Source organism: Oncorhynchus mykiss, chromosome 1 (genome assembly GCF_013265735.2).
Source record: "Oncorhynchus mykiss isolate Arlee chromosome 1, USDA_OmykA_1.1, whole genome shotgun sequence".
Taxonomy (NCBI): domain Eukaryota; kingdom Metazoa; phylum Chordata; class Actinopteri; order Salmoniformes; family Salmonidae; genus Oncorhynchus; species Oncorhynchus mykiss.
In genome coordinates, this window is record NC_048565.1 from 20,524,927 (window position 1) to 20,548,602 (window position 23,676).

At 43.5% G+C, this 23,676-nt stretch overlaps 1 protein-coding gene and 1 non-coding gene across 2 annotated transcripts in view; one reads left to right on the forward strand and one right to left on the reverse strand.

Annotated features, from left to right (window-relative positions):
- Positions 1-2,825: 2,825 nt before the first annotated feature.
- trnaa-agc lies at positions 2,826-2,898 on the reverse strand. Its single transcript has one exon. It is a non-coding gene; the product is annotated as a tRNA-Ala (tRNA).
- A 460-nt stretch (positions 2,899-3,358) lies between these two features.
- The window catches only part of LOC110506309 (hyaluronan and proteoglycan link protein 4-like), a 37,288-nt gene continuing 16,970 nt past the window's right edge, over positions 3,359-23,676 (forward strand). The window contains exons 1-2 of the mRNA XM_021585878.2: positions 3,359-3,540; positions 8,887-9,007. Coding sequence (XP_021441553.1) covers positions 3,538-3,540; positions 8,887-9,007 — 124 coding nt within the window. The 5' untranslated portion in view covers positions 3,359-3,537. The remainder of the gene's footprint in view (positions 3,541-8,886; positions 9,008-23,676) is intronic.

The window sequence follows — 23,676 nt, forward strand, 5'->3', positions numbered from 1 at the left end:
TTTGTTATTCCTAATCTCCACGTTGTCTCCCTTTTTGTTATGGACTTTGAGCTGGTTTGTGGCATAATTGGTAGCTCAGAGTAGCTTCCCCAACACCGACGAAGAGAAGTATGTGTATCATACAGGACATCATGTTTTTCTTAGGCCGGGGACCCCTCTATTGCACTATACTGCAGAGGCAGAGAGTGGGACTGAAACAGGCTCCACTTTCCCCGCAGCCGTTAGTTCATACAAACACAGAGCTGTTGGCAAACAAACCATTTTCTCCCCTTTTCATTAGAAACAAATGCGGCAGCCTGGTACGGTACGAAGAAATACCACCTAAATAACTCACTCCAGTGTGTCATCCTTAGACTCACACACACGCCATAAACATACACATATGCTAATCTAATTCATTCTCCTTCAGCAGTTTTACATGCTGATGTATGGTAATGAAGAAGGAAACGCACTGCTTGCACATGCAGTCTGTGTGACAGACCTATATGAAATCCGTCCCCTTTCACAACAGCTCCATCCATATGATGGAAGTGGAGGAGCCACTGGGAATACGTGCAGATGTCTGCTCAGCTGTGCAGCCTGAGACCCCAGGAGAGTTGCGATCTACCTTTAGCTCGATTGCTGAACACTGCAGCTACATACGACACAAGCAGCCCAATTCTGATGTTTGGTCTTTTGATCAATCACATCAGATCTTCTTACATGACATATTTTTCAGATCTGATCTGATTGGTCAAAAGACCAATTAGTGGAAAAAACATCAGAATTGGGCTGCCTGTATCAACACAGCCTACAGCAATTTATACTTTGCTGGCAGACTGAGGCAGTATCAATATTAGTGGGTGTGAAGCAGACAGAGGGCATGATGGTCAGATGATGTAAGCTGCAGGGGTGTAGTGCTGCTGGAGCACGGAGGCGCAGCACTCCCTCAATTCTTTTCAATTTGAGAATACATGTATTCCATGAAAAACAATAGAATGAAAATCCAAATATGTATAGCCGTCTAGAGGTAGTTAAATGGTGGTTTCTTCCCTGTCTATTCTCTGGCAGTGGCGAGAATGATGAAGAACTAATGGCTGCGTGTGTGCACTGTTGAAGCACGTCAAAGGCTTGATCACTTTGGCCAATCAGAATGCTGAAAAATATATCTATATTCACTGTGTCTGCCTGGGTGTTCATAAAACTTCATGGACCCCTTTTGAGCAGTAGAACCCAGAAGGATATGTGACCACTTGGTTACAGCGACACAGTTCTGCCGAGGAATCTCAAACCAGAGTGGCCACTGCAAAGCCCAAGGAGCCTGATCCTCTCTGGAAGTTGCTGTAGCCCTGCTTGGGATGTTTATCCTACATTGGCTAATGGTTGAGACACAGGGCCCTCTAGCTTGGTATTTCAGGGTGGGCAATTGAAAATGGTCAAGTTAAAGGTAATAATGCATTTAGGTTATAGTTTATTGATATGTGTGAATACACTACACTTTTTATACTTAACCTTTATTTGACTAGGTAAGTCATATGTATTTGTATTTACCTTAGGCTATGGCCTACAAATAGCTACTGCAAATTATTTTTCTTTGTTCTAGAACTGGCCGAATGGCAGCGCCATCCTTCAGCACCAGATGTTGGTTCAACTTCTTTAACATCATTAAGCGATCCTGGCACCAAATGACATCTCATCAACATCTGTTGCCTACACCTAATAGTCATACTCATTACTTATTATTACAAATACAATATTATCACCTCTCAGAATGTTACTTGTTTAATAAGGTTAGATTAAAGCTGAATCAATGTTTCGCAAGATCACATCATGATTAATTTGCATTTTAAATCAAATAAAACCGTTTTTGTCACATGCGCCGAATACAACAGGTGTAGACTTTACCGTGAAATGCTTACTTACAAGCCCTTCCCAACGATACAGAGTTTAAAAAGAATAATATAAATAAAATAGTAACACAAGAGGAATACAAAATAAAATACAAACGAAAAATACAAACGAATGGAGAATCTAATATAATATCATAGCATAGTAGGCCTATAACGTTACTGTTACACAAAAAACACCTAATTTCTCATGAGATTTTAGGATGGTTAGCTGAAACTGAATAGTAAAAAAAAAAGTGGGATGCACCAAAACACAGCAGAGCGTGCCAATGGTAGGATCGAAACAAAGGGCTAATAGTTTGTTTACAGCATCTGCTCTAGTACTACTTAACTCAGGAAACAGTAATTCAAGAAAATCTAAATTACCATGAAACTGATTGAGATCAATCAAACGATTGGCTTGGAGATGCATTTCGGACGTTTCACTGGTAAAACTTGAATAATTATCATTCACTATTGACAGTGATGATGGCCTATTTTGAAATGAGGTAGCCTATCCCCAATATGGTGTTTGACGTTATTAAAAATATTACATTAGATTTAGACAATATGTGTGGGAATAGGCAAACGTTGCGATTGGAGTATGCATTTTATGCATATAATATAATGGTGAGCTGGCTATTCAATTGGCTACATCTGAGAGTACAAACTTTGATTGATGACATAATTTACATTTTCTGCGTTCATACACCTTAAAAAATGGAACTACACCACTGACTGGTAAACTGGATTCTTTATGGCCTCCTACTGAGAAGAAATAAAATGTTGCACAATCAAAAGCAATTCCTACTATAGTGTAAATTGGCGTGATCCTGACTTCAGAAACGCCGTAGTCATTCTCAACAATGCTTTTATAGTTGAAAAGAGCACCATCGTAACAGTAGCCTATACCCTTCTTTCTAGAACACTCTTGAAATGTTTAGGCGAAGAAAAATAATTTGGAGAATGCGGGCATCGATCCCGCTACCTCTCGCATGCTAAGCGAGCGCTCTACCATTTGAGCTAATTCCCCGGTTCGCAATTGTGGCTCAGAGTAGGCCCATATAGTACGCAATTAGTTTGTCTCTACCAGTGGTTAGTATTTGGTATCCTGCTAAATTATAGTCTATAATAACTACATGCACACAAATCCACATTGGGTGAAATAGCTAATAACATTACATTAGCTACAATTACAATGTTTGCTTTTGGATAACATTGCTAGGCTAAGTTTAATGAGTTTTCGGCGATTGAGTGTAACTGCATTTCTGAAACATTGTGTACCTGCTGGCACAATTTACCATGTCAATGTGACAGCAAATGCAACATTGTAGCACTGTTGTTTCCTTACTGTACCCTGAATGACAGCCTACATCGTAGTAAGATAGGACAGTGAATTGCTGTGCCACTCTCTGATAGTGATTATCATCATTATACTTAAAAATGAGTGAACTGCGGAACAGTCTAACTACCCTAGTCCTGCCCAGCGTCAGCAGTTCCCCTGCATTGACAAAATGAAACAGCTATAGGGCAGGAGACCGCAAGCTAACTGCAGGATAGAGAGAGAGAGGATGAGTCAAGTACTGCACCATATCATTAAAAGCCTAGCTGGAGCAAACGACATACGGCATATATATCTTCAGACAGACGCAGTATTCTTGAAGAGATAATAATGGTAAGTGGGGGGATGGGTTGCCTCTGTGTCTGCGCATCATGCGGTCTTTTTTATAACTGCATGGGATATTACTGTAGCCTGCAGTAACCTTGAAGAGTTGCTACAGTACTGATGCCTACTATTGCAGTACAGTGCATGATGAGGAGGAGAGAAGGAGACTGGAGTGGCGCATGTAGGGTTATTTGTTCACAATGTGGTCAGCAGCATATTTGCATGTTCCTGTTATAGTCTATCTATATAGACAATTAAAATGTATAATATTGCAGAGGTGCCTAAAAAGGAATGTATTCTGCTGCAATAACAACTCTTTATTACATTCATTATATTATTGTTTACTTTTTTAACATCTAAACATTGGAGGCTCTGTATGACATTGTATCCATACACAGTACCAGTCAAAACTTTGGACACACCTATTCATTCCAGGGGTTTTCTTTATTTTCACTATTGTATAATAATAGTGAAGACCTCAAAACTATGAATAAAATAAAATTGTATTGGTCACAGACACATTTTTAGCAGATGTTATTGTGGATGTAGCGAAATGCTTGTGTTCAAATAAAATACAATTTTATTTTTCACATACACATGTTTAGCAGATGTTATTGCGGGTTCAGCGAAATGCTTCCTAGCGCAAGTGAGTAGTGTTCCATTATTAAAGTGGCCAGTGATTCAAAGTCTATGTATATAGGGCAGCAGCCTAAGGTGCAGGGTTGCGTAACCCGGTGGAAGCCGGCTAGTGATGGCTATTTAACAGTTGATGACCTTAAGATAGAAGCCATTTTTCAGTCTCTCGGTCCAATTTGATGCACCTGTACTGACCTCGCCTTCTGAATGATAGCAGGGAGAACAGGCCGTGGTTCGGGTGGTTGATGTCCTTGATGATCTTTTTGACCTTCCTGTGACATCGGGTGCTCTGCGGTTGCGGGCGGTGCAGTTCCTGTACCAAGCGGTGATACAGCCCGACAGGATGCTCTCAATTGTGCATCTGTAAATGTTTGTGAGGGTTTTAAGGGCCAAGCCAAATTTCTTCAGCCTACTGAGGTGGAGTTGTTGTTTCCTGTCTTTACCACCTGGGGGCGGCCGTCAGGAAGTCCAGGACCTAGTTGCACAGGGCGGGGTTCAGACCCAGGTCCCCGAGCTTGATGATGAGCTTGGAGGGTACTATGGTGTTGAATGCTGCACTAAAGTCAATGAACAGCATTCTTGCATTTGTATTCCTCTTATCCAGATGGGATAGGGCACTATGCAGTGCGATGGCGATTGCATCGTCTGTGGATATATTGGGGCGGTAAGCAAATTGAAGTGGGTCTAGGGTGTCAGGTAAGGTAGAGGCTATATGATCCTTAACTAGCCTCTCAAAGCACTTTATGATGACGGAAGTGAGTGCTACAGGGCGATAGTCATGTAGTTCAGTAACCTTTGCTTTCTTGGGTACAGGAACAATGGTGGACATCTAGAAGCAAGTGGGGACAGCAGACTGGGATAGGGAGAGATTGAATATGTTCGTAAACACTCCAGCCAGCTGGTCTGCGCATGCTCGGAGGACGCGGCTAGGGATGTCGCCTGGGCCGGCAGCCTTGTGAGGGTCAACACGCTTAAATGTCTTATTCGCGTCAGCCACGGAGAAGGAGAGCCCACAGTCCTTTGTAGCAGGCCACATAGGTGGCACTGTGTTATCCTCAAAGCGGGAAAATAATGTATTTAGCTTGACTGGAAGCAAAATGTTGGTGTCCGCGACGTGGCTGGTTTTTCCTTTGTAGTATGTGATTGTCTGTAGACCCTGCCAAAAAAATTATTGTGCCTGAACTGTTGAATTGCAACTCTACTTTGTCTCAGTACTGACGTTTTTCCTGTTTGATTGCCTTATGTAGGGTACAACTACACTTTTTGTATTTGACCATATTCCCAGTCCCCTTGCCATGGTTAAATGCAGTGGTTTGCGCTTTTAGTTTTGCGCCAATGCTGCCATTCATCCACGGTTTCTTTTTTGGGAGGTTTTAATAGTCACAGTGGGTACAACATCTCCTATGCACTTCCTGGTGAACTCAGTCACAACACACATGGAATTATGTAGTAACCAAAAACGTGTTAAACAAATCAAAATATATTTTATATTTGAAAATCTTCAAAGTAGTCACCCTTTGCCTTGATGACAGCTTTGCACACTATTGGCATTATCTTAACCAGCTTCATGATGTAGTCACCTGGAATGAATTTCAAGGAAAAGGTTAAAAGTTTTTAAAAGTTAATTTGTGTAATTTCTTCCCTTCTTAATGCGTTGGAACCAATCAGTAGTGTTGTGACAAGATAGCGTTGGTATACAGAAGATAGCCCTATTCGGTAAAAGACCAAGTCCATATTATGGCAAGAACAGCTCAAATAAGCAAAGAGAAATGACAGTCCATCATTACTTTAAGACATGAAGGTCAGTCAAGAATGAACATTTCTTTGAAAGTTTCTTCAAGAGCAGTCGCAAAAACCATCAAATGCTATGATGAAATTGGCTCTCATGAGGACCACCACAGGAAAGGACGACCCAGAGTTACTTTTGCTGCAGAGGATAAATTCATTAGATTTACCAGCCTCAGAAATTGCTGCCCAAATGTGACCAACCACCTTGATTCGGTCTTATGTGGCAAAATCTGAACTTGTGTTTATTGGATAAAAGCAGAGACACAGAGCTACAACATGGAATTGCATATGCTGCATTTGAGGAACAATGGGAAAGTAATTCTGCTTTGAAAGTTGATAAAATTGTAACCTCACTTTTGAGAAAACGGCCTTTGAATGTTTTGGTACCTCCCGGAGTGCTTTTCTTTGTCTTCACCCTTTCAGCATCGTTCACACCCTCTTAAGTATTAGCCCCACACATCTCTAAGGGTTTATCCGATTTCTGTCCTAACAACAGCAGTCAAGCACCCAAGCTAATTGGCTAATGTTGGCTAGCTTGCTATCTACTTCCAGACGCAAATGAGAGAACAGCTCACTGACCGTTTTACTCACCCTAGAATAGTGGTTTGGCTGTTTTTATGTTATCCAGAGCGTTGGTGACTGCAACTGTGCTGCTGGCAACAGTTTAGGCTTTTTTGCCAACGTTTACTGACACCGGCCATATTCAATGGGTTCGAATACAGTTCGTAAATTCGTCAAGTTATTCTACACTCTAGCACACTCAGACAAGAGTGCTCTGAAATCGGAGTAGATAGCCAAAGCGAATTTACCAGCTAGGTCTATCAACATTTGTCGCAGTGACATTCTATTGAAATGGACACTTCCATAGTGGAGTCTTTTGTTAAAACATGTAGCTAACTAGCTCGCTAAACAATGAACCATAATCCCAACTCATGACATTACTACCCTGCATGAATCTGCAGGTAGCTAACCAACCAGGTTCAATGTTAGCTAGCTAACATTAGGCTATAACTAGCAAAGCAAATGGCTCTGAAATACGAATAATAAGATCATACACGTAACGTTAACTAGCGAGCCAGCCAGCAAATGTTAGCTAAGTAACAGTGCACTTTAACTTGAAAGGAAAACAACTTTGTCAAAATTAGAAATGTGAAATATCTGAAAATGTAGCTACCTAGACTATCTTACCCGTATATCTCATAGATGGACGCTTCTCCCCATCACAGATGCCATTGTTGCCCTTAGTTTGAAGATGTAAACCGGCAGACAGGTGTTTTCTCCATCTCATTAGCTATCATACTCTAATTCCTCTGATTTCAAAAGTTGGTCCTCCAGAATGTGGAGAGCAACACTTATGCAGTTCTACTACACAATGCATTTTTTTTAAAGCAGTGTTAGACAGGATTAGCTACACATACAGACCAGCTTAAATAGACAGAAGCGTGCTATATGGAATTCCAATCCGAACTCATTTCTCGGCATGTCCAGCCTACTCATTGTCACAGCCAATCATGGCTAGTGGGGAGGTTGCTCTTTTTTTCCACGGCTAAACCAACTAGGCTCGTAATTTAACAATTTTATTTGTATTTACAGATGACATACAAGTCTGTTATTAAGGCACATAAAAGTTCACATTCCAGAAGGCATTTCTGCTGTTCAGAGGAGACTGCTTGAATCAGGCCTTCTTGGTTGAATTGCTGCAAAGAAACTACAACTAGAGAACACCAATAATAAGAAGATACTAGCTTGGGTCAAGAAACACAAGCAATGGACATTAGACTGGTGGAAATCTGTCCTTTGGTATGATGAGTCCAAATTTGTGAGACGCAGAGTAGGTGAATGGATGATCTCCGCATGTGTGGTTCCCACCGTGAAGCATGGAGGAGGTGTGATGGTGTTGGGGTGCTTTGCTGGTTACACTGTCAGTGATGTATTTAGAATTCAAGGCACACTAAACCAGCATGGCTACCACAGCATTCTGCAGCGATAGGCCATCCCATCTGGTATGCACTTAGTGGGATAATAATTTGTTTTCAAAAGAACAATGACCCAACACACCTCCAGGCTGTGTAAGGGCTATTTGACCAAGAAGGAGAGTGATGGAGTGCTGCATCAGATGACCTGTCCTCCACAATCACCTGACCTCAACCCAATTGAGATGGTTTGGGATGAGTTGGACCGCAGAGTGAAGGAAAAGCAGCCAACAAGTGCTCAGTATATGTGGGAACTCAAGACAGTTGAGAAAGCATTCCAGGTGAAACTGGTTGAGAGAATGCCAAGAGTGTGCAAAGCTGTCATCAAGGCAAAAGGGTGGCTACTTTGAAGAATCTAAATATATATATTTTTGAGTTTAACACTTTTTTGGTTTCTACATAATTCCAATATTTCATAGTTTTGATGTCTTTATTATTCTACAATGTAGAAAATAGTCAAAATTAAAACCCTTGAATGAGTAGGTGTGTCCAAACTTTTTACTGGTACTGTATGTGTTCTACTCTACAATGAAGTTGAACTAATGCTTCACCATATTCCAACCTTAACCTACATACAGACTTAAATGCCCCCTTGGTCAAACCAATTGGACTAACTAATTGTGTAATACCATTTCTGAATTACTTAATTGAGCAGCTTCATCACCTCGCTCTTTCTCCTGGGGTTATAATTTAGTGCCAAGTCCGGTGACGTTAGAAGCCCTATTCCTGAATTGCTATATCACATGGTGTAATGCACTCTCTTACCACTGCATAATATAGCACATGATGTTCAGTTGCAGAATTGCTCATTAGTCATGTCCTAAACAAGATAGCTGTTGGTCCATCCTCCATGTTATATAGCTTAGCCATTTCAGGCCTTAGGAATGCCTAGCAGCACCATTGGGCACCACCATAACTCAAACTCAAATGTGTCCCTCTCTCCCTGCCTCCCTTGCAGCACTCCTCACAGCCCCTGTTCCTGGGGACAGTGACCTGCGTGGTCCTAACCTTTGTCCTCTCTGTGACCTCCCTCCCTGCCGATGCTGAGAAGGGAAGGAGGAAAGTTGTTCATGTACTAGGTAAGATCTCTGACTTTGTCTCTATCCCCATCCCACACATATTGCTTCACTACATTCTGAGGTACGTAGGCTATAAATATCCATCTTTCCAGAAGCAAGTCTCTCACCGTTGCCACTTGTTATAGATCCCCTTCAGCCCCCAGCTATGCCCTGGACACCATATGTGAATTGATCGCCCCCCCCCATCTATATTCAGAGTTCGTACTGTTAGGTAACCTACCCTGGCCAACATCTCAGCACACCCTGCAGCAACTTGCCAACCCCCCTCCTCCTCCCCCGCTCCTCCTTCACTCAAATCCAGACAGCTGATGTTCTGAAATAGCTGCAAAATCTGGATCCCTACAAATCAGCTGGGCGAGACAATCTGTACCCTCTCCTTCTAAAATTATCAGCCGAAATTGTTGTAACCCCATTACCTGCCTATTCAACCTCTTTCGTATCATCTGAGATCCCCAAAGATTGGAAAGCTGCTGCGGTAATCCCTCTCTTCAAAGGGGAGACACTCTAGACCCAAACTGTTATAGACCTATATCCATCCTGCCCTTCTAAAATCTTCGAAAGCCAAGTTAATAAAGAGATCACCGACCATTTTGAATCCCACCGTACCTTCTCCAATATGCAGTCTGGTTTCCGAGCTGGTCATGGGTGCACCTCAGCCACGCTCAAGGTCTTAAACCATTTCATAACCGCCATCGATAACAGACAGTACAGTGCAACCATCTTCATCTACCTGGCCAAGGCTTTCGACTCTGTCAATCAACGCATTATTACGGCAGACTCAATAGCCTTGGCTTCTCAAATGCCTGCCTCGCAGATAGAGTTCAGTGTGTCAAATCGGAGGGCCTGTTGTCCGTACCTCTGGAAGTCTCTGGGGGTGCCACAGGGTTCAATTCTCGGGCCAACTCTTTTCTCGGTATACATCATTGATGTTGCTCTTGCTGCTGGTGATTATCTGATCCACCTCTACGTAGACAACACCATTCTGTATACATCTGGCCCGTCTTTGGACGCTGTGCTAACAAACCTCCAAACGAGCTTCAGCGCCATACACTCCTTCCGTGGCCTCCAACTGCTTTTAAATGTTAGTAAATCTAAGTGCATACTCTTCAACCGATTGCTGCCCGCACCCTCCCGTCCGACTAGCATCACTACTCCGGACGGTTCTGACTTAGAATATGTGGACAACTACCTAGGTGTCTGGTTAGACTGTAAATTCTCCTTCCAGACTCACATTTAGCATCTCCAATCCAATATTAAATCATGAATCGGCTTCCTATTTTGCAACAAAGCCTCCTTCACTCTTGCCGCCAAACATAGCCTAATAAAACTGACTATCCTACCGATCCTTGACTTTGGCGATGTCATTTATAAAATAGCCCCCATCACTCTACTCAGCAAACTGGATGTAGTCTATCACAGTGCCATCTGTTTTGTCACCAAAGCCCCATATGCTACCCACCACTGCCACCTGTATGCTCTCGTTGGCTTGCCCTCACTACATATCCATTGCCAAACCCACTGGCTCCAAGTAATCTATAAGTCTTTGCTAGGTAAAGCCCTGCCTTATCTCAGCTCACTGGTCACCATAGCAACACCCAACCGTAGCACGCTCTCCAGCAGGTATATTGCACTGGTCATCCCCAAAGCCAATGCTTACTTTGGCTGCCTTTCCTTCCAGTTCTCCGCTGCCAATGACTGGAACGAATTGCAGAAATCACTGAAGCTGGAGTCTTATATCTCCCTCTCTTATTTTAAGCATCAGCTGTGAGCAGCTTACCGATCACTGTACCTGTACACAGTGTCACGAACCGGCTCAAAGTTCATAACAAAAAGGGAGACAACGTGGAGCTAAGGAATAACAAAATATAGTTATTAACTAAATACAATTAACAATGGTGTGTGTAGTCAGTAATCAGTACTATAAGTGAGTGGTGGCATGCATTAATGTGATAATGAGGGGTGTTGAAAGGTGCCAACGCAAACAAACAAAAACAGCCACAAAAATGCCACAGCCCAAAATCTATCAGTGTCTGCATTGAGAGTCTCCTCAATGAATGGAACACACCCAAACCCAGGTGTCCCATTTTGCTGACGACCCTCCCGGCTCCGCCCACCGACATCCTATTAAGGAAAACAAGAGCAAAGAGAAAGAATTTGGCAGACAGAGTAGGAGGGTCGTCACACCCCCCCCATAAAACCGGGGACCAACAAGGCCCCCGGGACAGCATACCAGTCACACAAATTGACCCAGCCTCTGAGTCCACTTGCCCCAGCCAAGCTCATCCTCCGCAGACCTCAGCAACCTTTGCGGACAGGAAGCAACCTTTAAGAGGAAAGAAGAAAACGAGACCAGAAGGGAACAGACTGGAGTGACAGAACACGACAATACCAGACACAAAATAACAGTGGTCAGTCACATGGACATTCAGGAACAGGGCGCACGAGAGAACGCATCAGCAATGACATTATGTCCCCCGGATGTGCCGCACATCGAGATGGAATGCTTGTAAAAAATAAACACCATCTCATTCTCCTCTGATTAGGACACATCATGGACCTCAAAAAGGTGAGAGGGTTATGGTTGGTGTAGACCACAATAGGTACTTCTCCCGACCCGACATACACCTCGAAGTGTTGTAGTGCCCATATAAGTGCTAGCGCTTCTTTTTCAATGACCGAGTAGTTCAACTGATAATGGTTAAACTTTATGGAATAGAAAATTACAGGCCTCTCAACCCCAGACTCATCTGCTTGCAGCAAAACTGCACATGCCCCCACATGACTAGCATCCACCTGCAAGGTAAATGACAAATCCACACAAGGAGCAGCCAACACTGGAGTTGAGGTAAGCAACCTCTTTGCATCTTCAAAAGCCCATTGACAACTAGAAAACCATACGTAAACAGCCTTAGCTTTCAGCAAATCTGTCAAGGGAGCGACCACAGTAGAGAAAACTACCGTAATAACCAATCATTCCCAAGAATCTGTTCCTTTTTAGTAGTTGGTGGTTGAAAAACATCAATAGCTACCACCTTAGCCTGAACAGGACGCACTTCACCCTGTCCAACCACCTTTCCAAGGTATGTAATGGTCGCCTGAGCAAACTCACATTTAGCCAGATTGATCGTGAGGCGGCCCGCAGCTAGGCTTGAATACAGGACAGATGTTCCTCCCAAGTATCTGCATACAGTGGGGAGAACAAGTATTTGATAACCTGCAAAATCGGCAGTGTTTCCTACTTACAAAGCATGTAGAGGTCTGTAATTTTTATCACAGGTACACTTCAACTGTGAGAGACGGAATCTAAAACAAAAATCCAGAAAATCACATAATATGATTTTTAAGTAATTAATTTGCATTTTATTGCATGACGTAAGTATTTGATACATCAGAAAAGCAGAACTTAATATTTGGTGCAGAAACCTTTGTTTGCAATTACAGAGATCATACGTTTCCTGTAGTTCTTGACCAGGTTTGCACATACTGCAGCAGGGATTTTGGCCCACTCCTCCATACAGATCTTCTCCAGATCCTTCAGGTTTCGGGGCTGTCGCTGGGCAATACGGACTTTCAGCTCCCTCCAAAGATTTTCTATTGGGTTCAGGTCTGGAGACTGGCTAGGCCACTCCAGGACCTTAAGATGCTTCTTACGGAGCCACTCCTTAGTTGCCCTGGCTGTGTGTTTCGGGTCGTTGTCATGCTGGAAGACCCAGCCACGACCCATCTTCAATGCTCTTACTGAGGGAAGGAGTTTGTTGGCCAAGATCTCGCGATACATGGCCCCATCCATCCTCCCCTCAATACGGTGCAGTCGTCCTGTCCCCTTTACAGAAAAGCATCCCCAAAGAATGATGTTTCCACCTCCATGCTTCACGGTTGGGATGGTGTTCTTGGGGTTGTACTCATCCTTCTTCTTCCTCCAAACAAGGCGAGTGGAGGTTTGACCAAAAAGCTCTATTTTTGTCTCATCAGACCACATGGCCTTCTCCCATTCATCCTCTGGATCATCCAGATGGTCATTGGCAAACTTCAGACGGGCCTGGACATGCGCTGGCTTGAGCAGGGGGACCTTGCGTGCGCTGCAGGATTTTAATCCATGACGACGTAGTGTGTTAATAATGGTTTTCTTTGAGACTGTGGTCCCAGCTCTCTTCAGGTCATTGACCAGGTCCTGCCGTGTAGTTCTGGGCTGATCCCTCACCTTCCTCATGATCATTGATGCCCCACGAGGTGAGATCTTGCATGGAGCCCCAGACCGAGGGCTTCTTCCATTTTCTAATAATTGTGCTAACAGTTGTTGCCTTCTCACCAAGCTGCTTGCCTATTGTCCTGTAGACCATCCCAGCCTTGTGCAGGTCTACAATTTTATCCCTGATGTCCTTACACAGCTCTCTGGTCTTGGCCATTGTGGAGAGGTTGGAGTCTGTTTGATTGAGTGTGTGGACAAGTGTCTTTTATACAGGTAACGAGTTCAAACAGGTGCAGTTAATACAGGTAATGAGTGGAGAACAGGAGGGCTTCTTAAAGAAAAACTAACAGATCTGTGAGAGCTGGAATTCTTACTGGTTGGTAGGTGATTATTGCATCTCTAGGGGCGCTATTTCATTTTTGGATAAAAAACGTTCCCGTTTTAAGCGCGATATTTTGTCACGAAAAGATGCTCGACTATGCATATTCTTGACAGTTTTGGAAAGAAAACACTCTGAAGTTTCAGAATCTGCAAAGATTTTGTCTGTAAGTGCCCCAGAACTCATTCTACAGGCGAAACCAAGATGATACGTCAAACAGGAAATGAGCAGAATTTCTGAAGCTCTGTTTTCTAATGTCTCCTTATATGGCTGTGAATGCGACAGGAATAAGCTTAGACCTTCTGCCGTTTCCCCAAGATGTCGGCAGCATTGTGACGTATTTGTAGGCATATCATTGGAAGATTGGCCATAAGAGACTACATTTTCCAGGGGTCCGCCCAGTGTCCTTTGTCTAAATTTGTGCGTAATCTTCAGGTGCGGGCATTTTCTCCTGGGATTCAGGAGAGAAAGCACACTTCCATGAACGATATATCATCGAAGAGATATGTGAAAAACACCTTGAGGATTGATTCTAAACAACGTTTGCCATGTTTTCAGTCGATATTATGGAGTTAATTTGGAAAAAAGTTCGCGTTTTGAGGACTGAATTTTCGTTTTTTTTTGGTAGCCAAATGTGATGTACAAAAAAATGTGAAATTAGATCCTTGATCCCTCTGAATGACCTTAGGGATTCCAAACAGTGAGAAAAACTGAGTCAAAGCTTTTAGCACAGACTTAGTCGTGATAGAGCGGAGAGGATAGGCAGCAGGAAACCTAGTGGTCTGACACATCACAGTGAACAGGTAACTACTACCCTTTTTAGAATGAGGCAGAGGACCAGCAGTCAATAATCAGATACTCAAAAGGTTGGCTGAGTACAGGAATAGGAAACAGTGGTACCGGCTTAATAGCTTGATTAGGTTTACCAGTTAATTGACAGGTGTGACCAGTTTTGATGAACTCAGAAACATCCCTCTTTAACCTAGGCCAAAAGAAATGTCTTAATAGGCGATTGTAGGTTTTCCTCCAGCAACGTCATTGTGGGAAGTTGTCAACACCAACTCACGAAGCTTAACTGGTACAACAACCTGACTAATCGCCTTCCCCAGAAAACTACCATTAGACACCCACTTTCTCATCAGGACATCCTCTTGGAGAAAATAACCATGGGCGACATCTCCCAACTGTTCCACAGGCACAATTTGGTCACGCAACTCTTCTAATGTGGGGTCAGTCCGTTGCGCCTCGATTAGATCGGAGCGGGATACAGATAACGGGATAACAGGGAAAGTAGTGACAGATTTCTTTGTGGCATTCTCATTAGCCGGCGCAGTGACCAGGTCGCCACGACTCATAGAATGCATCACTGCACACGCAGAGAACACCTCTGGGGGAAACTCTGCACACTCTCATCAGGAATCCCAACAAATGACGGGAACCACTAGAGATGGAAACACGACAGGCCATACACGCTCACCAGCCAAGTTATTCCCAAGGATAACGTCGATACCCTCAATAGGCAACGAAGGACGCACCCCCACAACAACCTCACCTTTCACCAGTCCGCAATCCAACATCAGTTTATGCAATGGAACTGACAGTGTTCAAACCTATTCCCCTAATTAGAACACTACTCCCCGAATCAGTCTCAGCAGAGAAGGGTAACAGACTCCAACACAAACGATTCAGAAGCACCTGTGTCTCTTAGGATCGTCACTGGCACTAGGTCCTACTTCCTAACATAGACACAAAACCCTCCGCAATGAAAGGTAAATAGTCTGGGTCAATATGGACTTTCACATGCCCCTAGGCATGAGACAATGTGTCAGGAGTGAACTGATGTGGAACAGGCGCAGCTAACTCCGTAGGCTTAGATTTAACGTACAGTGGGGAGAACAAATATTTGATACACGGACGATTTTGCAGGTTTTCCTACTTACAAAGCATGTAGAGGTCTGTCATTTTTATCATAGGTATACTTCAACTGTGAGAGACGGAATCTAAAACAAAAATCCAGAAAATCACATTGTGTGATTTTTAAGTAATTAATTTGCAAGGTGCCCAAGCAAAACAAAACAAAACAAACAAACAAAGCCACAAAAATGCCACAACCCAAAATCTATCAGTGTCTGCATGGAGAGAGTCTCCTCAAAGAATGGTGAAGAGGTGCATTTATCCTGGGACACACCCGAGCCCAGGTGTGTCCCATTTCGCTGATGACCCTCCCGGCTCCGTCCATCGACATCCTATTAAGGAAAACAAGAGCAAAGAGAAAGAATCGGCAGACAGAGTGGGAGGGTCGTCACAACAGCCAATCTGTAAATAGCATACCCAACTACCTCATCCCCATATTATTTCTTACCCTCTGGCTCTTTTTCACCCCACTGTCTCTACTTGCACATCATCATCTGCACATCTATCAGTCCAGTATTAATGCTAAATTGTAATAATTTCACCTCTATGGCCTATTTATTGCCTACCTCCCTACTCTTCTACATTTGCACACACTTGTCATGACGTTGCCATCTTTGGACACCGCGAGCACCATCCCCCTACCTCGGCACCATCTCTCTCTGTCTCCTACAACCAGGCTGCTGTGGTCAGAGAGGTCGTAAATCCCTAGGGAAGATCCTGCCTCATGACCAGACCGTATAGAGAGAGAGTGAGTTCATAAAGAGAACAAAGGAATTTCTTCCACCTCACAGAACTGGAGAACCGAACGACATTTATATTCTGGAGAACGTATAAAATATCGGTGAAGAATCCAGCTACGAACTGGTCCGTTTGGTACAATTTTGTGAAACTCATGGGAAACAATACAGCCACATTACCATAAAGCTGTTTATACAATAGACTCAGATATGAGGTTTACATCTAATTGTTGTATAAGATGAATGAGTGAGGATGATACTGTTTGTGAAATTGTGTAATGTGATTTTGGACTGTTTAATGAAGGAAACTCCAATTCCCTTTGGAGTTTAACTAAATCAGAAGACCGCCCATGAGCACAGTTATGATCTGGCATCCTGGGACAGGCCCTTTTCTGCTCTTCCGAATAAAACCCCCACCCGGGTTTTCTATCACCAGACCAGCTTACCTCGATAACGAGAGGGCCAAGGTTTGAGAGGAGACCGAGCTTATCTCAATTATGAGATGGCTAAAGGTTGCAGACCAGCTTACCTTGATAACGAGAGGGCCAAGGTTTGAGACCAGACTGCTGAACTTTTAACCATCCCACGTGGTTAAACTCTTAGACTATCGATACCGAAAGAATAAGAACAAGTCTTTGATATTAATTACTAGTCTGCAGCTAGGAATTTGGTATCATTGAATGCGAAGACCGACAACCGCTATCTATCCTATAACGATATGAATGAATGTCTCTCTGAACTATCCATTCTAACAGAGAGAGAGAAAGGGCGGACAGACTCTCCAACAGAAACAAACTTCTCAACAGAGATCCCGACGACACACTGAGTGTAAATATATATATTGATTGCAATTGTTCCCGAATGAGTGAGCGTTCATGTGCAAAGAATTAGCATTTCAATTGTTATAATTATCAACTCTGTAGTGACTTCTTAGTCGACCCCCACTTCCCCTTTTGTCTAACAAGCCGCCATGCCGGTTTAGCCCACTAGGGCACATCCGTTATAAGTTCTTTATAACCATCTACTTTGTTTGTTTGTGTTATGCATTTCTGTGAATTACGTAGATAGTAAATAAATGATTTTAAGACAATTGATGTATGGATGACTCATAGTGAAGACTGGGTTCGTGCAGATAACCAACAATTTACGACGTTTGGAATGAGACTAACGTGAGGTAAATAATAAATCATTCATTCTAAGACTAATTGAGCAGATATTAAAATATCTGAAAGTTATATTAGGAAAATTATAACTTTGTAATCTTAATATTTTCCTTGGTTGTCATGCCCTGGCCATAGAGAGGCTTTTTATTTTCTATTTTGGTTAGGCCAGGGTGTGACTAGGGTGGGCATTCTATGTCCTTTTTTCTATGTTTTGTATTTCTATGTCTTGGTCTGGTATGGTTCTCAATCAGGGACAGCTGTCTATTGTTGTCTCTGATTGAGAACCATACTTAGGTACCCTTTTCCCCCACCTGTTTTGTAGGAAGTTAACGTTGTAGTTACATGAGTAATGAAACTCAAAATAATTATGTAATTCGTCAGTTATTTTTTATTTTCTTTCGCCAGTAGAGTAGGCTAAGCACTGCTAGTAGGTACTGTATTCAGGAGCTGCCAAGTAGCAAGACTATTGGAGTCCAGAATAGCGACACTGCTCTCTGGTGGTTAAATTGAAAAAACTGTCATTGAACCCATTGAAATTAGGCGATCTCAGTGGAGAAATATTGTCAAGAAAAAAAAGGAAGAAGGAACGTAACACGGTGTGTACATTATTACAAATGACTGCAGTGAATGAAGTAATTGCAGAAACTTCTGAAGTGAAGAATTAGATGAAAATGAAGGAATACAAGGAATAAGGAAACTGAAAAATGAACTGTGAAAATGGCAACCATTTGTCGAGTACCAGAGTTTGAGGCTACAAAAGAGGATTTTGATTCCTATTTGGAGCGTTTGGAGCGTTGGCTGGCTGCAAATGAAATCAAAGATGAAAAGAAGTAGGCACAAAACACTTTCTCAGTGTTTTGGGTCCAGCTGAGTATGGATTGCTGAAAGGTCTCATTGAACCAATAAAAGCAGTGGAGTTGAACTATGCAGAACTGACTAAAACTCTTTCAAGGGATTTCAAGCCTAAGCCAATTCTCATTGCAGAACGTTTCAGATTTTACCAACATCACCAGAGTCAAGGGGAAACCTTGGCTGACTACATCCTTGCTTTGAAAAGGCTCGCAAGTACATGTGAGTTTGCACAATTTCTTGATGATGCTCTCCGAGACAAGTTTGTATGTGGTCTCACAGGTAAAGCATGTCACAGAAGGCTTCTGTCAGAGAAGGACCTGACCTTTAAGAAAGCCTGTGATATAGCACTTGGACTCGAGCTTGCCCACAGGGATACTATTGAGCTATCGGGACATGCAGAAGGTCAGAAAGGTGTTCAACAGGTCAGTGATGCACGTGGTGAAAAAGGCTCACAAAAGTCACACCTTTCTCAGTCCCGTCCTCAAGGTTACACAAGAACAAAGCAGCCCACAAGGTCTAAGCCAAGTTGATACAGATGTGGGGGAGATAATCATCAGCACAGTGAATGTCGATTCCAAAATGAAAAGTGCCACAATTGTGGAAAGGTTGGACATTTACAGAGAGTGTGTAAAGCCTCGAAACGCACAGCAAGAGAGCAGTAAGTGTCAGACGCAGCACAAGAAGAGGAAGGTACAACTGAAACAGTAGTGGAACTGTTCACAGTGTACACAGCTCAACAACAAAAATATGGAATCTATCTCAGCATGGAGATAGTGGGAAAACCAGTAAAAATGCAGCTGGACACCGGAGCGTCTGTATCTCTGGTTCCAGAGAGACTCTACAAAGAAAAACTGAACGAGTGCCCTCAGCCCATGTCCGTCCGCCTTTCTTCATACACTGGTGACACTATTCCTGTGTTAGGGCAGATCCAGCTACCAGTCCGGTATGAGGGGAAGGAGTGGAAGCTACCGCTTGTCATTGTTAAGGGAGAAAAATCAGCCTTGCTAGGCAGAAACCGGCTACAAAAGATCAAGTTGAACTAGGGAGAAATCTTCAGTCTGAGAAATGACAAACCAGTGAGTCAGGCTACACTCACTAACATGCTGGAGACGCACAAAGAACTTTTCAAAGATGGCTACGGTGAAATACAAGACTTCACAGCAAAAGGCAGAGTGCAAGAAGGAACCAAGCCTATCTTTCACAAACCACGTCCAGTTCCCTATGCTCTTAAGGAAGCAGTAGAGATGGAACTGGACTGCCTACAGAAGAATAACATAATCACAAAATTAGCGAGGAGCGACTGGGCCGCTTCGATTGCTGTAGTTCCAAAGAAAGACAAGACCGTCAGAATGTGCGGTGACTACAAAGTCACAGTAAATCACTGCATACTACCAGAGGAATATCCACTACCAAACGCTGAAGATCTGTTTGCCACTCTAGCTGGTGGGAAGGTTTTCAGTAAGCTGGACCTGGCATTCGCTTATCAGCAACTGAAGCTGGATCCGGAGTCAGAACAGTATCTGACCATCAATAAACACAAGGGGCTATTCAGATTCAATCGCTTGGCCTATGGGATCTCGACTGCTCCAGCGATATTCCAACAAACAATGGATCAGATCTTGGACAGTATAGACAATGGTGTGTGCTTCATGGACGACATCCTTGTGTCAGCACCAACCATCGGAGAGCACCTTGTAGTGCTGGACAAAGTGATGTCAAGACTGGAAAAATACGGAGTGAGAATGAAATGCAGCAAGTGTGAGTTCCTCCAGGACTCAGTGGAGTATCTCGGATACAAGATTGATGCACAAGGCCTGCACCCAACCAACAGCAAGGTGGAAACAATCGTAAACGCACCAGCACCCACAAATATCTCAGGGCTGAGGTCATTTTTGGGACTCCTGAACTATTATGGAAAGTTTGTGGCAAACTTGCCCACATTGTTGCATCCGCTTCACCAACTGCTGCAGGCCGATACAAAGTGGAATTGGTCCCCAAAATGCGAAGAAGCATTCAAGACTTGCAAACAGCGTCTGCTAAAGAGCAAGTGGCTTGCCCACTACAACACAGAGATGAAGCTGAGACCCGCGTGTGATGCATCTCCATACGGAGTAGGAGCCGTCATCTCACGTTCTACCGTCAGGTGAAGAACACCCTATCGCATTTGCATTACGGACTCTGTCACCAAGTGAGAAAAATTATGTTCAAATTGAGAAGGAATCCCTGAGCATAATATTCGAAGTGAAGAAGTTTCACAAATACCTCTACGGAAGGAAGTTCCAACTGCTGACAGATCACAAGCCTCTGTTGGCCATCCTTGGACCAAAATCAGCTATACCAACCCTTGCTGCACTTCGAATGCAACGTTGGGCTCTGATATTGTTAGCCTACGACTACGAGATTGAGTACAGACGATCCAGTGATCACGCAAATGCCTGATGCACTATCAAGACTACCATGCAATAGTGACTCCGACAGTGAAGATGATAGAGCAGTCTTCCAGATCTCTCTCATTGACGAACTGCGCATATCTGCTTCAGACATAGCAGAGGAAACAAGGAAAGACCCAGTGCTTTCCAAAGTCTTGGACTTAACATTAGGCGGTTGGCCAACCTTCGTAAATGACAATAACCTTCGTCCATTCATCGACAAGAAAGACCAGTTGTCCACTGATCAAGGATGTGTTCTGTCGGGATCAAGTGTGGTGGTACCTCACAAATTCCAGAGGAGACTGCTATCTGACCTGCATGAGGGACATCCAGGGATCACTCAAATGAAAGCACTCGCTCGCAGTTATCTGTGGTGGCCTGGACTGGATCAGGACATTCAACAGCATGTAGGCCACTGCTCACCTTGTGAAGCTGTTCACAACAAGCCTGCTGCTGCACCTCTTCATCCATGGTCCTGGGCTGCTACACCTTGGGAACGCATCCATGTGGATTACGCCGAGATTGACAAGAAACATTTCCTTGTTGTCATCGATGTCCATTCCAAGAGAATGGAAGTGTTCCCTACTCAACTGACCACATCTGAGAAGACCATGAATCTTCTCAGACACCTGTTCGCATCCTTTGGACTAGTCAAGGAGCTCGTATCGGACAATGGCCCTCCTTTCACGTCAAACGATTTTGAAATGTTTCTCAAGAACAACGGAGTAAGGCACATCCTGTCACCACCTTACCATCCGGCATCAAACGGAGCAGCGGAGAGAGCCGTGCAAACCTTTAAGAAGGCCTGGACTAGACTCAAAGGTTTAGTCTGTGCCCACCCACCAAAGGCTTCCCTGGTTCCTGTTTACTTACCGTAACACACCACACACAGTAACGGAATGTACACTAGCTGAACTGTTTCTGAAATGCCAACCACGTACCCGCCTGACATGGTTGAAACCAGACTTGTCAAGCACTGAGGCAAAGCACCAGCTACAGCAGAAGAAAGCTCATGACAGACACTCAAAGACTGGGATAGAGGGTGATGGTACGTAATTTCAGACACCCCAAGCGCCTGTGGAACTCAGGTGTGATCTTGCAACGCAGAGGATGTGGATCATCTGCTACAGTCCAACGCCCCAGCAGAGACATGCCGAGAGAACAAGAACAATAACGACCCCCAGGACTATTCTCCTGACTGTGGATGTACGGGAGAGACAGCCTGACCTTCCACTCGAACCTGGCCCACCACTGGAAGCCCAGGAGGAGCGGAGATATCCTATTCGACAGCGAAGGGCACCTCAAAAGCTTGACCTGTGAGTTGAGCTGGTTAAGGAGGTAACAGACAGTAAAACAAACAAACACTTTAATATGTCCTAGATAAAAGGAAAGAAAACAGACATTACCTGGGTTAGTTATTAGGACACAAACTCCATCTTCGGGGCAGAATAATCCCGTGGATTTGTGCTGGGCTTTGAAAAGTCTGCTTCAACCCAGTAGTTGAAAAATGTTTAAGAATGCATTGTTCAGATATTGCATTAGTAGTTCCCTAATGTATTTACCTTGTTCTCTGGGAGTTAAACACTATGGGGGAGGAGTGTAGTATCTGGGATCTACATCTGTTTATATTAGTTACTATGCTGTTACTAAGCAGTAATGTATTACGGCTGTGTTACGTTACTACACCTGATAGGAAATGCACATGTCCTTACAAACCACATAGCATATCATTACAGCAGTATGTACTGGTATGTTAGCTAGCTACCTAACATTAGTTGGCTATTTATACATCAAACTTGCTAGTATATTAACAATAGGATATCTAACTAACTAGCCAACTTTTATTTACTTGATTATTCCCGTCATTCTTAGCTTAGCTAAATGGTATAGTCGTTGTGCGTTCTCAATGAACATTAGGGTGCTTTCGTAAATTTGCTCTGGCTATCTATTCCGATTTCAGAGCACTCTCGTTTGAGTGTACAGAGCGCAGAATGAATTTATGAGAGCTCAACACTGGTTGAATATGGCCGGTGTCAGTAAACATCTGCAATAAAAGCAAAATTCAATTGTTTCCAGCAGCACAGTTACAGTCACCAATGCTCTGGATAACATGAAAACGGCCTAACCAGCTGTGCTAGGGCGAGTAAAATGGTCAGAGTGGTTTCATTTGTGTCTGGAAGTAGATAGCAAGGTAGCCAACGTCAGCTTGGGTACATGACTGCCAGGCAAGAACGCTCAAATCAACCCCACTCCTCGGCTTGAGGAGTTTACAAACGGACAATCTGACAATGCTCTGAATTTATGAGCGCACTCCAGATTGAATTTAAGAACACACCTGAAGTTGTAAAATGTCTAACTAGTCATTTTTAGGCTAACTAGCTAGCAAGAGGTTGCATAGCAACAGCATCAACTTCTGGGGTCTGGTCTTGATGATGAAACACACATCTCTCAGGTGACACGTCTCCTCACCCCCATTGGCCCCCACAGGGGAAACGATAGCCATTGTAGAGAGAAGAAGATAGTATGTGAGCAAGGAAGATCCACAAAGCCTATCTAATTATATACACTTTCACTATCCTGATATTTTAACTGAAGTTTGGGTGGTTCCCATAACTGTAGCAGTAGTCCCTATATACAGTGCATTTGGAAAGTTTTCCGACCATTTAAATTACAGCCTTATTCTAAAATGGATTAAATCATTGTCTCCCCTTTATCACTCTACACACAATACCCCATAATGACAAAGCAAAAACAAGTTTTTAGAAATGTTCAGACCCTTTACTCAGTACTTTGTTGAAGTACCTTCGGCAGCGATTACAGCCTCAAGTCTTCTTGGGTATGACGCTACAAGCTTGGCACACGTGTATTTGGGGAGCTTCTCCCATTCTTCTCTGCAGATCCTCTCAAGCTCTGTCAGGTTGGATGGGGAGTGTCGCTGCACAGCTATTTTCAGGTCTCTCCAGAGATGTTTGATTGGGGTCAAGTCCGGGCTCTGGCTGGGACACT